The 12,236-nt window shown below is 38.1% G+C and overlaps 1 protein-coding gene across 5 annotated transcripts in view; it reads left to right on the top strand.

The window, feature by feature from the left end:
• Positions 1-12,236, top strand: part of CFAP43 (cilia and flagella associated protein 43) — a 127,860-nt gene that overhangs the window by 79,285 nt on the left and 36,339 nt on the right. For 4 of the 5 annotated variants that reach the window (XM_058697693.1, XM_058697692.1, XM_058697690.1 and 1 more), the window contains exons 20-21: positions 8,190-8,315; positions 12,027-12,131. In XM_058697693.1, coding sequence (XP_058553676.1) covers positions 8,190-8,315; positions 12,027-12,131 — 231 coding nt within the window. The remainder of the gene's footprint in view (positions 1-8,189; positions 8,316-12,026; positions 12,132-12,236) is intronic. The other variant, XM_058697691.1, reaches the window with a different exon arrangement.

Here is a 12,236-nt window from a genome sequence, read left to right as displayed (position 1 = left end):
TGTTGGAGTTTCTGGTGGTGCTCTCTGGTTTTGTTGTTTTGGGTCTGTTTTGTTTTGTTTCATCTTTTCTCCCCTCAGAGAGTCCTCCTTAAAATTTCTTGCAGGGCTGGTTTAGTCACAGACTCCTTTAGTTTTTGTTTGGGAAACTGTTTGTCTTTCTATTTTGAATGACAGCCTTGCTGGATAGAGAATTCTTGGCTGCATATTTTTCTGATTCAGCATATTGAATATATCCTGCCACTCCTTTCTGGCCAGCCAAGTTTCTGTGGATAGGTCTGCTGTGAACCTGATCTGTCTTCCCTTGTAGGTTAAGGATCTCTTTTCCCTTGCTGCTTTCATAATTCTTTCCTTACCTGAGTATTTTGTGAATTTGACTATGATATGCCTTGTTGATGGTTGTTTTTTGTTAAATTTAGTGGGAGTTCTCTGTGCTTCCTGGACTTTGATTTCTGTGTCTTTCCCCAGGTTAGGAAAGTTTTCTGCTATGATTTGCTCACATAACCTTTCTACCCCAATATCTCTCTCTTCATCTTCTGGGACCCCTATGATTCAGAGGTTATTCCTTTTTAATGAGTCACTGAGTTCTCTAATTCTTTTATCATGCTCTTTTGCCTTAGTTTCCCTCTTTTTTTCTGCTTCATCATTCTCCGTAAGTTTGGCCTCTATATCACTGATTCATTGGTCTGCTTATCCATCGTTGCCGCTGGGGCATCCATTCAAGATTGCATCTCAGTTATAGCATTTTTAATTTCATCCTGACTAGATTTTCCTTTTTTTAATCTCCACAGAAAGGGATTCTACGCTTTTTTCAACCCCAGCTAGTATTCTTATTATCATGATTCTAAATTCTGGCTCAGACATCTTGCTTGTATCTGTGTTGGTTAAGTCCCTGGTTGTCATTTCTTCCTGTTCTTTCTTTTGTGGTGAATTCCTTTGTTTAATCATTTTGAAGGAACAATTAATAAAAACAAATTAATTAATTAAAAATTAAAAATTAAAAACAACACTAAAATGTCAAAGGACATTTAGGTGTGTTTTGGTCTGGTTGTTGAAAGAAGCTTGATAGAATGGAGGAAAAAGGGAAAGAAAAGAAAAGAAAAAAAAAGGAAAACATTTGAAAATTAAAGAAGTGAATACAATAGAGTAAAATGAAATGATGAAAATAAAATAGAATTTTAAAAATTTACAAAAAAGTAAAAAAATATAGAATAAAATTAAAGAAAAATCTTTTTTATAAGAATGGAAAATAAAAATAAATTTTTTCCTTCTGTATTCAAGAATATGAAAAGAAAAAGAAAAAAATTGAATAGATGGGCCAGCGAACAGAATGAAATACAATTGAAGTGATAAACAGTTTCCCCTAGAAGTCAAGCTGTGAAGCACTTTATAGTCTGTAAACTAAGCAGGGGGAGAAACTTGTGGTGTTCCTCAAGAGCAGAGTTGGCCCAGTCGTCTGGGGCTTGGTGTAATGGCTCCGTTGTCCACTAGATGGCACTGCTTAGTTTACTTGGGTGCATCGTTGTGGCGTATGTACGCATGTATGTGCATGTGTGGGAGGGGTGAAAATGGTGTCACCCAGCTACCCAGTCTCTAGTATTAGGACTCTGTGCTCTTACCAAGGAGCAGTCAAGCACCCCACCTTTGCCTCCAGCTTCTGTCCCCTCCCGACTTCTACAAAGTCCATAACTAAGCTGTCAGCCTGCCAGGTGATACCTCCCTCATGAGTTTTATCTCAGATGGGGCTGTGTTTCCAAACCCCTCACTACTGAGGGCTCTGCAGCTTTGACCCGCTGAGACCCTCTGTAGGAGGTTCTCACCCAGCAATGGTACGTTTGTGTGACTGTGCTGCTGCAGATGCCCAGAGACTGCAGCCGGGTGCCAGCCCGCCGCAGAAAAAGTTTATGCAATCATGTAGCAGCAGCATTTCAGGGATTATGGTAAATCACAACACACATCCAGCGCTAGGCTTCACCCTTAACGTCCTTGTTCCAACACCAGCTAATGTAGCTGTTCTCTGGGGTCCACTGGGACCTTTGCCTGTGGGGAGGCCGTACAGCCTTTACCAATGTCCTCCCAGCAGGGAACCGCCTCTCCCCATGTGACCCAAGGACCCTCGGACCTCACCGTCTGCTCCTGGGGATTCACCCTTCCCACCAGAGCTCCACCACATATCAAGCTGTAGAGTTTCAGACTCTGCACTCCCCTGTTTATAGAGTCTTGTTGATATTTAAACCCTCTCCTTTCTTTCCCCTTTCTCCTTTCTCCCTTTCTACCTTTTTCGTTCAGTCTCTTGTGGGTGTTTCCACTCTCTTTCTCTCCAGCTGCTTTCTGGGGGAGTGCTTTGCCTGTACTCTCCCCACCTGTCTCCGTCCTCTCTCCAGAAGCAAAAATATCTCCCTACCCTCTGGCCTTCTTCATCTCTTGTTGCAGTCTTTGTTTTAAAATCCAATTTGTTCATGGGGCGCCTGGGTGGCTCAGTCAGTTGAGGGTCCGACTTCGGCTCAGGTCATTATCTTGCAGTTCGTGGATTCAAGCCTCACGTCAGGCTCTGTGCTAATAGCTGGGAGCCTGGAGTCTGCTTCGGATTCTGTGTCTCCCTCTCCCTCTCTGCCTCTCGCCTGTTCATGCTGTTTCTCTCTCAAAAATAAATAAACATTAAAAGAAATATTTTTTAATCTAGTTTGTTCAGTGAAGTTATAGTATAAAAATGACTTTGTATAATCTTCTCATTACATTCATTTTAGATATTTTATAGGTTTTTTAAAACTTTTGTGAATGGAATATTTTTCTATTACAATTTCTAATTTGTTACTACTAGTATATATGAATGTTACTGATTTTATCTTTTATATCTGATCATGTTGCTGAATTCTCTTTTTAGTTACCCTTTTTGTCAGTTGATTCTCTTGGACTGTCTAGGTAAATGATCATATCTAATGAAAATTATGTCTCATCAATTTTTATACTTCATTACTTTTTTTTATTATTATAATGTTTATTTATTTTTGAGAGAGAGAGAGAGCACACGTGCACGAGCGAGTGGGGGAGGGGCAGAGAGAGGGAGACACAGAATCCGAAGCAAGGCTCCAGGCTCTGAGCTGTTAGCACAGAGCCTAATGCAGGGCTGGAACCCATGAGTGTGTGATCATGATCTGGGTCGAAGTCAGACGCTCAACCGACTGAGCCACCCAGGCACCCCATTTCATTTCTTTTTCTTATCTTATGTCAAGGGCTTCTAATATAATAGTGGTCATAGGAGTAGACATGCTTGTCTTCTTCCTGACCTCAACAGGAAAGGTTCTAACTTTTCAGTATGATACTTGTCTCAGCGTCTGTTAGATATCCTTTTTCACAAGTTAAAGAAATTCCTTTCTATCCCTTGTTACCTAAGAGTTTTTGTGAATTTTATTGTGAAGTTTATCAAACACTTGTGTTCCTCTGATAGATATTGGTAGTTCCTCTGATAGAGTTTAAGTAGTACACCAGATTCCATTTGCAATATTTCATTTAGGATTTTTGTATCTTTATCCATAAATAATATTGTTTTCTTATACTTTCTTTGTCTAATTATTGTATCAGGGTTATACTAGCCTGGTAAAGAGATTTGAGTAGTTTTCTACTTTTTTTTTCCATGCTCTGGAACAGTTTGTATAAAGTGGGATTCTCCTTTAAGTTTTGATTAGAAGAGAAACAAAAAATTCACACACATATAAAACCATCTGGGCCTGATTTGTTATGAGAGTTGATTCTTTTGTTTCAAGTTTTTCTACAGTCATTAGTCCTATCAGGTTTTCTATTTCAAGTATAGATTTGATAAATTATAGTTTCTTAGAAAATTGTTCATCCCATCTAGATTTTAAAACATATAAGATATATTTATAGAATAGTCTAATTTCAAGTCTTTTCTGATTTTTCAGTTATAGGTCTCTCTTTATTCCTAATTGTATATTTATGCCTTTGATCTTTTTTCTTGATCACACTTTATAAGTTTTTCTATTTTATTAATATGGTACAGTTTTTATTGACTTGACTATTATTATAAGAGAACCATATATATAATTTTATACCTATATATTTGGCCAGTTTAGGGTTTTAGCAATTTAGAATTTTCTTTGTTCTTCCCTACTTCCTTCAGGGTTATTTGTCCTCATTTTGTCACTTTTTTGAGTTGAAAACTTGGTTTATTTCCTATTGTTTTCCAATGTGCTTGAAAGGCTGTAAATATACCTCTCAGTACCACTTGGACTATATTACATTGGTTTTGATAAGTAATTTTCTCATTGTTCCTTAGTTGTAAACATTTATAATTCCATTTTGAACACATCAACCAAACGATTTCTTAAAGGAGTGTATGCATTTGCCTGTTTTCAGTTTTCAGATTGCCTTGTATATTATAGATTGTTTTATATATGGGTTTTTTTTCTGCTTATATTGAAATTTATTTCACTGTGGTCTGTGAATAAAGCTTGTTGAGATTGTCTTTGTAGCCTTGTATCCAGTCACTTTTTTTACCTTTCTATGTGTGTTTGTAAAGAATATTTTATTCTCTGGGCCTTTTTGGTGGGGGAAGACAGTAGGGGGAGGTATAGTGTTCTTTAAATTCCTATTAGATCAATCTAATTGTGTCAACTTCTTCATATCTGTATTTACATTTTTGCTATTTGAGATGTTGTTATCTAGGTTATGATTAGCAATTTGTCAATTTATCCCTCTGTTTCTACCAATATTTATGTTAGATGTCAAAATGTGCACAACAGATCTCCTCAGCAAATTATTCCTTTTGTCCACATGAAATATCTTTTTCTCTTTTAATGTTCTTACTCTACATTTTGTTTCTTATATTCCCATTTTCTTGGTATTTTTTTAGCACTTACATATATATATATGTACATATATATGTATATATGTATATGTATATATATTTTTTTCCAGTCTTTTATTTCCAACTTTCTTTTGTCTGCCAATCAGTATACAGCTCGATTATTTTTTGTAAATTCCATCTAAACTTTTTAATAGGTGAGGTTAGCCCCATTTATTATGATTATTGATATATTTAAAATTATTTCTGCCATTTTATTTTTTGCTTTCTATTTAACATATTTTCAACTTATTTCTTTTTCCCACTTTCCTATCTTCTTGGGTTGCTCATACATTTTTTTTATTATTGTTCTATTTTTCTTTACTATTTTGGGAGTCATAATTCTATTTCTATTTTAAAAATTATAACCCACATGCTTGGCCTTCTGTCTTTCCACCTCTCCTGGTGTCTTCATAGTCAGTGGAAGAACACACCAGCACTGACTGACATCACCTGGAATCTTAACCCCAGCCCATATGTGCTGAATCAGAATCTGTTCTTTAACAGGTGATTCATAGGCACATTAAAATTGGAGAAGCTCTGGTTTAGTTTAGCTCTGGTTTATCCATCCCCCAGATAAGACAACACCCTCAGTGTGTTTTTGTTGTTGTTACATCTTACTTTTCCAGCTCCCTCTGTTTCCCTCACCTTCTCTCAATGATATAATTTGGAGTTATAGCTCTAATTTACTAGTTTTAAAAACTCCTAAAAATATGTAAATCTTCTTTAGACTTAAGTCTTTCTACCCACCTTCCTCTAGCATTAGTACATCCTGAATAATCTTTTCAGCGGTGTGGGTATTGGTGAACTTTCTGAGCCCCTGTCTATAAGTGACTATTTTAACCTCGCACTTGAATGATGATTTGATGGTACAGAATTAGAGGTTCAAGGTTTTTCTTCCCCTCAAACATTTGATTCAAAGCTGTTGATGCATTGTATTCTTGTATCCAGTGTTGCTAATCTAAGACTGATTCTTCTATTTCATGATATTCTTTTCCCCTTTGGAAATGTTTCAGATTTGGTTCTTAAGTTTCACATTTCTGGCCGACACTTGTTAGGCCCTTTCAGAGTTGAGTATTCATGCTGTACTGTGTTTTTCAAAATTCTCCCTTGTTATTTCTTTAAACACTATGGCCCCCATTCTCTTTATTCTCCCCTCTTCTGAAGTCATGTTAGTTGTAGGTCCTTCTAGATATATCGTACAGTGTCTTCACTTTTCTTTCACATTTTCTGTCTCTTTATTTTGTTTGGTTACACCCCAGGAGAATTCTTAACTGATTCTTGCAGATCACTGATTATCTTCACCTGTCCATCTTGCTATTCAGCCCATCTATTGAATTATTTTTGTTTCAAAGATCAAACTTAAAAGACCAACGTTTTTAAGTTTTATAATCTCTTGATACTTTTTTTGATATACAACATTTTGTATCTAGTTACTGTAAAATTATACTTTTGCTTAATTAACTCCCTTTCTTTGTGTAACAAGTCTTCTGTTTATTGAATTTATTGTCTCTCTTCAATGGTCTTGTTGTTCCTCAAATATTGGTGATGTATTATTATTTTTATTATTCCATGCTCATCTTTAAAGTCGACATGCCCCATTGTAATTCACTCTACCAGTTGAACCTGCTTGGGGAGATGTGTAGGAGATCTGACTTAAGTAAGTATATTGCTCTGTTTTCAGCAGAATGAGAAGGGATGGGTGGTGTTGGTAGATGTCTTGGCCACCCATCTTGTGGCAGGGGGAGATGTTCTCTAACTCCTTCTAGCCACTGCCAGACTCCTTGTCATTGCCCTATTTCTCCCACTCAAATATTCATTTCATTTTTCTCTGCCTGGTGGTAAACACCCCTGGTACTACTGCTGGGCCCCCAGGAGTTTTATCAGGTGGTGGTACATATACACGCAGGTTCTATCCACTGTCTGTTTCTGATGTAGTCCCCCCAACCAGTCACTCAGCCAGTTACTTCCAGGTTACTGCATGCTCCTATATCTGGTGTACCTTCTACATGTTGTTAAATATTGTCTTGTGGACACTTGGGGCTATCATGTATCATTTAGATCCATCTGATTTTCATCTTTCAGAAGTTACAGTTTCTGGGCCACTGAAAGATTCTTTTTTTCTGTCTTAATTTTAGTAGTGGATTTATCTATTTATCATACACTTCTTTTCTCTTTATTTTATGGATTGAGGTGGGGAAGGATGATTGTAAACTCCATTCTCAGTCAACTATTTTGAAATTGAGGTCGTCAATTTTTCTATTATATTTTCTGATTTTTTTTTGTTGACTTGTAAGAGCTTTTAATATATTGAAGATATTAATACTTTATCATCCATGCTGCAGTATGTGTCCTTTGGCACTGAATTTTATGAAGTTATAAACTTTTTTAATTAGAAAAAAATTGTTTTTATGTTTATTTGGAGAGAGAGAGAAAAAGAGCACAAGCAGAGAGAGAAGAAGGAGAGAAGGAGAGAATCCCAACCAGGCTCTATTCTGTCAGCACAGAGCCTGACGCAGGGCTCAAACCCATGATCCCTGAGATCATGACCTGAGCCAAAATAAAGATCACGCACTTAACTGACTGAACCACCCAGCCTTCCCTGAAGTTATAAACTTCTAAACATAATTTTCATTTTGGAAATGTTCAAATATAATATAAAAGGAGAGAGAATAATAAAATAATAAATCCATTGGCCAATATTGTTTCATCTATATCCTCAGCCACTATCCCCTCTCCTGATCATTTTTTAAATGTTTATTAATTTTTAGGATTCATTTTTGAGATTCATTTTGAGAGTGTGAGCAGGGGAGCGGCAGAGAGAAAGGGGAACAGAGGATTCAAAGCAGGCTCTGCACTGACAGCAAGCTTGATGCGGGGCTTGAACTCACGAATCATGAGATTATGACCTGAGCCAAATTTGGAGGCTCAACCAACTGACCCACCCAGGTGCCCTCTCCTGATCATTTTGAAGTAAATCCCAGATATTATATCATTTAATTATTTAAGTAGGTACCTCTAAAAGATTAGAACTGTTAAAACACATGATCACAATACCATCAGCACACCTAAATATCAATAATTCCTTAATTTCTTTCAGTGAAGTGATGAATTTACACATTTTTGCTGTCGTTTTTAGATGAATGAGGGTTAAAGCTGAAAAATTAAATGGCTACAATAAGCCCATAACCTAATGCTTTACTCAATAGTTACATTTAGATAAACAAGACCTCTCTTTTTTTACTGACTGCTGTCTGAAGAGACTCTGAAAAGCATGGCTATAAAGTTTAATTCTTTACTTGTCACCATTCTGTCTTATGTAAAAATTCAGGTTCTGACTATGATGGAAGAAAATGAAGCAATAGACAATATTGCAAAATTAGAGCAAAAGGAATTTAGCCTGGATCTTGAAGAACTGGAAAGGCTTCACAACGAAAATGAGGAAGAAGTGGCAAAGGTATGGAAAAATCTGAATTAAGCACCATAAAGAAACATAATGAAAGAAGTAAAAAAGAAAATGTGAAGGAGAACTTTTCTAGGATAATGTGAACAAAACAAAAACTTCCCCAGCACAATGCAGAGAAAGCAAACCTAGTGAGTATAAATGCGACGAGTCAGAGAATTATTAAATTTGGGAGTTAGGGGAAATGGGTGACTGGGCCAGCCACACATCTGATGTATGTCCCTCTTTTCCTGACATCCATTCCAACCATCTGCCACCATATGTTTGAACGTTTTTTGAAATCCTCTCAGCCACCTATGCCAACTTTGGACCTTCTGGATTAGTAAGCCATTTCTTGACAGGAGTTGGAATCCTTCTCCCTTTATTCACTGATTCTTCTACCCTTTAAGCGTCATCTATTCAATGGCCACTCTGAAAACAGAGAAGATTAGCACTTACCATGTTCCCTCTGTCTCTTGTCTAAGCTAGCTGTCCCAGCGCCTATGACCATCATATAATGTAGTTTCAATAGCTTCATCATATGTCATACATTTTCCCCTATGATTTCATTATATTTGAGTATGGCATCCACAAAAGAATTCCAGTTATTATCTGTCCAGTTTAGAGAAAAGCATAAAATGAAACCTCCATTTTTCTAGATACTATACTTCTATTAATACAGCCTTTGCATCTCTTTGTATCACATTACATTGTTTACTCATATGGGTTTTATTTTAGGTAAAAGTCCTAATTGTGTTTTACACAGAATGTTCTCTTTTTTTAAGTTTTTATTTATTTATTTTGGAAGAGAGAGAGACAAGCAAGCTAACACGAGTGAGGGAGGGACAGAGAAAGAAAGGGGGAGAGAGAGAATCCCAAGCAGATCCTGCCCTGTCAGCGTGGAGCCCAACGTGAGGCTTAATCCCACAAACTATGAGATCATGACCTGAGCTGAAATCAAGAGTTGGACACTCAACTGACTGAGTCATCCACATGCCCCTACACAGAATGTTCTTAAGCTACCTCTTTCTCAACCTGCACAGTACATTTAACTTTTTGAGTGTGCAAGTATAAAAAAACATTTTTTTCCTAAAGAAGAGAAGGAAATATTGCTGGATATAAGGACATTTGAGTGGATTATAGTTGGTTAAACAACTATATCAAAAAGAGGCTGATAATTTGATGCCTCTAGGAGGGAGGTCTCCAGTGATGTGCTCTAGGACCCTTTCCTGTTAAATAAGTTAATGACTGGGGTAAAGATACAGAAATGAGGCATATTTGTCAAATTAGTGAATGATATAAGGCTGAGAATGAGAGGAAATATATTGAATAACAGAATCAGTACCAAGAGGACCTCACAGACTGACTCAAGGAGGTAAAATTCATCCATCCATCCATCCATTCATTCTGCAACATTTATTGAACACCTGTTATGTGCCAGGCACTATTGTCAGTGCCAGGAATACAATGCCTATGAAATATAGGTCCTGCCCACATGGCACTAATCTAGTGGAGAAGACAGACCATACACAAATCTCTCTATATTGTATGATGGAAACAAACTGAATTCTGTGATAGATATGGGGCATCTACTTCTGCGGTCAAAGAAGACCACTTTAAAGGGAACGAAAAGGAGAGAAGGAGCTAGCTATGCAAGGAGCTGGGGGAAGAGAATATCAGGCGAAGGAGGCAGCATGAACAGAGGTCCTGAGGCAGAAATGGCTTGGATTACTCCAAAAACACCATGGCCAGAAAGGCAGTAGCACAGGGGAAGGAGAGAGCTTCTTGAAATGAGGTGGGGGCAGAGACCGGCTCTGAAGACCTTGTACATCATTGTAAAGAATTTGGCTTTTCTTACACTCAACAGAAAGCTGTTAGAAATCATCCCATTTTCTTATTATAGCAAATAGACACCAGTTTAGGGGCTTTTTGAATGTTATTTATTTTGATTGTTGCAATCATCCAAAAAAGGTAGGTTTTTGGTTTTCCTGACTTGAGGAAACTAAGGATTTGGACCTAGAATCACTTGACCTCTCCGTAGTGCATCTGGGTCAGGTGCCTAGCCCTGTCTTCATTGTTGGTTCTCTCTCCAAGCTAATGTGGGACCACTCAGCCCCACAAACCTGCCCCTCTGGCCTGCTGACCTGCAGATCACTGATGAGCCCACCCTGATTACCCCCTACCCCATGCCTCTGTCCAGATGCTCCTTGCTGCTTATCAAATTCCTACATATTTCCCCAGAAGCCTCTTTGATCCTTTGAGGCAGTCTTTGGTGCAGAGAATGGCTCTTCACACACTCGTTTCCCCAATATTATTACCTTTTTTTTTTTTTTTTTTTTTTTTTTTTTTTTTTTTTTTTTTAGCTCTGGGCTTGGAAGAAAGATTGGCCCCAGATTAGATGTGATAGTGGAACCAGATGGTCCAGCACAGAACAGTGTTAGCAGATGACACCCTAAACCCAGGTGGCCTTCAGCACATTTGGGAACAGAATACTAGTCCCTGGGAAGAGTTAGTGCTACCTACCTGTCAGGGATCCCAGTCCTAAAGGGAACAGGCGATTAGTTAGCCTCGGCTAGGATCTCAACAATAGGGAAAAGACCAAAGCCCAGTAATGACAACCTGAACACAGTCCGGAGGGGTTGATCAAATAGCCTCAGCAGTAGAGAGGAGAGGGCTGGGTGGGCTGGGAATCAGGCAGGTTCTGACAACTGATAGGCCAAAACAGCTGTTTATTTAAGGAAAAAATAATTTAAAACTGTATTAGCCATTAACTCAGTGGATAAAAAAAGAAGTAAAATACAAATTAAACAAAGCCTTTTGTTCAAATCACACAATGAATAAAATAAACACAAATGAATAAACAAGACATCTTCTAATCTGGGAGATATATTCTTAGCTAGTTTGCTGATAATTCTGCCACCTAGGCGCCCCATGGAGCATTTATTTATTGTGGATATAAAAATTAGAAGAATTAAGTGACCCCAAGACAAAGGTCACAAACTGGCACTTCAAATATGCATTGAAAAGAAGTAAGGTAACATTTAGATGTCTGGTAGTTTCATTAAAAATACACATTTTCGGGGTTGCCTGGGTGGCTCAGTTGGTTGGGCGTCCGACTTCGGCTCAGGTCGTGATCTCATGGTTCTGTTCGTGGGTTCAAGCCCCGTGTCGGGCTCTGTGCGGACAGCTCAGAGCCTGGAGCCTGCTTTGCATTCTGTGTCTCCCTCTCTCTCTGCCCCTCCCACACTCGCTCTCTCTCTTAAAAATAAATAAACATTTAAAAAAAATTTTAAAAATACACATTTTCAAGCTTCTCTAATAAAACAGGAACACTTGGCACAGTGGGTTTGCTTTCCAGCTCTGTACCAACCCGCCAGTGTGCACTTTAGTTCTGTAGTCCACCATGGCCACGCATGTGTCCTCACACCTCCCTGGCTCACATTTAGGACCTACCTGCCTTTAGAGGTGTTTGTGTTGACACCCTGGTCCTCAAGGAAGGGAATCCCAAGCCTCCAGACTAAACTCTAGGAAATATTCTTGAGACAGGAAAGTGTTCCTCCCAAAGGACATCTGAACACAGGGCAACCCAGAATATTGGGGAAAGAAGATCCCACACTACCACTAAATGTGCAGCCACGGCTGCTTAGTGAATTTACAATTCAGATTATTTTTTCAAGAGGCCACGTTTTCATGTGTATTTTTTCCCCTTCACTTATGTTCTTCAAGATAAGAAAGGATGCAGAGATGCATAACCTAGCCAAGGCCTATTTGGCTGAACTTATTAAAGAAGAATGCTGGAATGCGATGGCTGTGAAAGGTCGAGCTCTTAAGGTAACAGATAGAACTCCAGGTACAATACCTTAGCCGATGAGAATTTTCATTGAGAGTCTCATGGCGGAAAAAACTTTTAAATAATTTTAAGAAAATGCATACATA

Source organism: Neofelis nebulosa, chromosome 13, assembly GCF_028018385.1.
Source record: "Neofelis nebulosa isolate mNeoNeb1 chromosome 13, mNeoNeb1.pri, whole genome shotgun sequence".
Lineage (NCBI taxonomy): Eukaryota > Metazoa > Chordata > Mammalia > Carnivora > Felidae > Neofelis > Neofelis nebulosa.
Note: the sequence above shows the minus strand (reverse complement) of the source record. Positions and strands in the feature narration are given on the sequence as shown.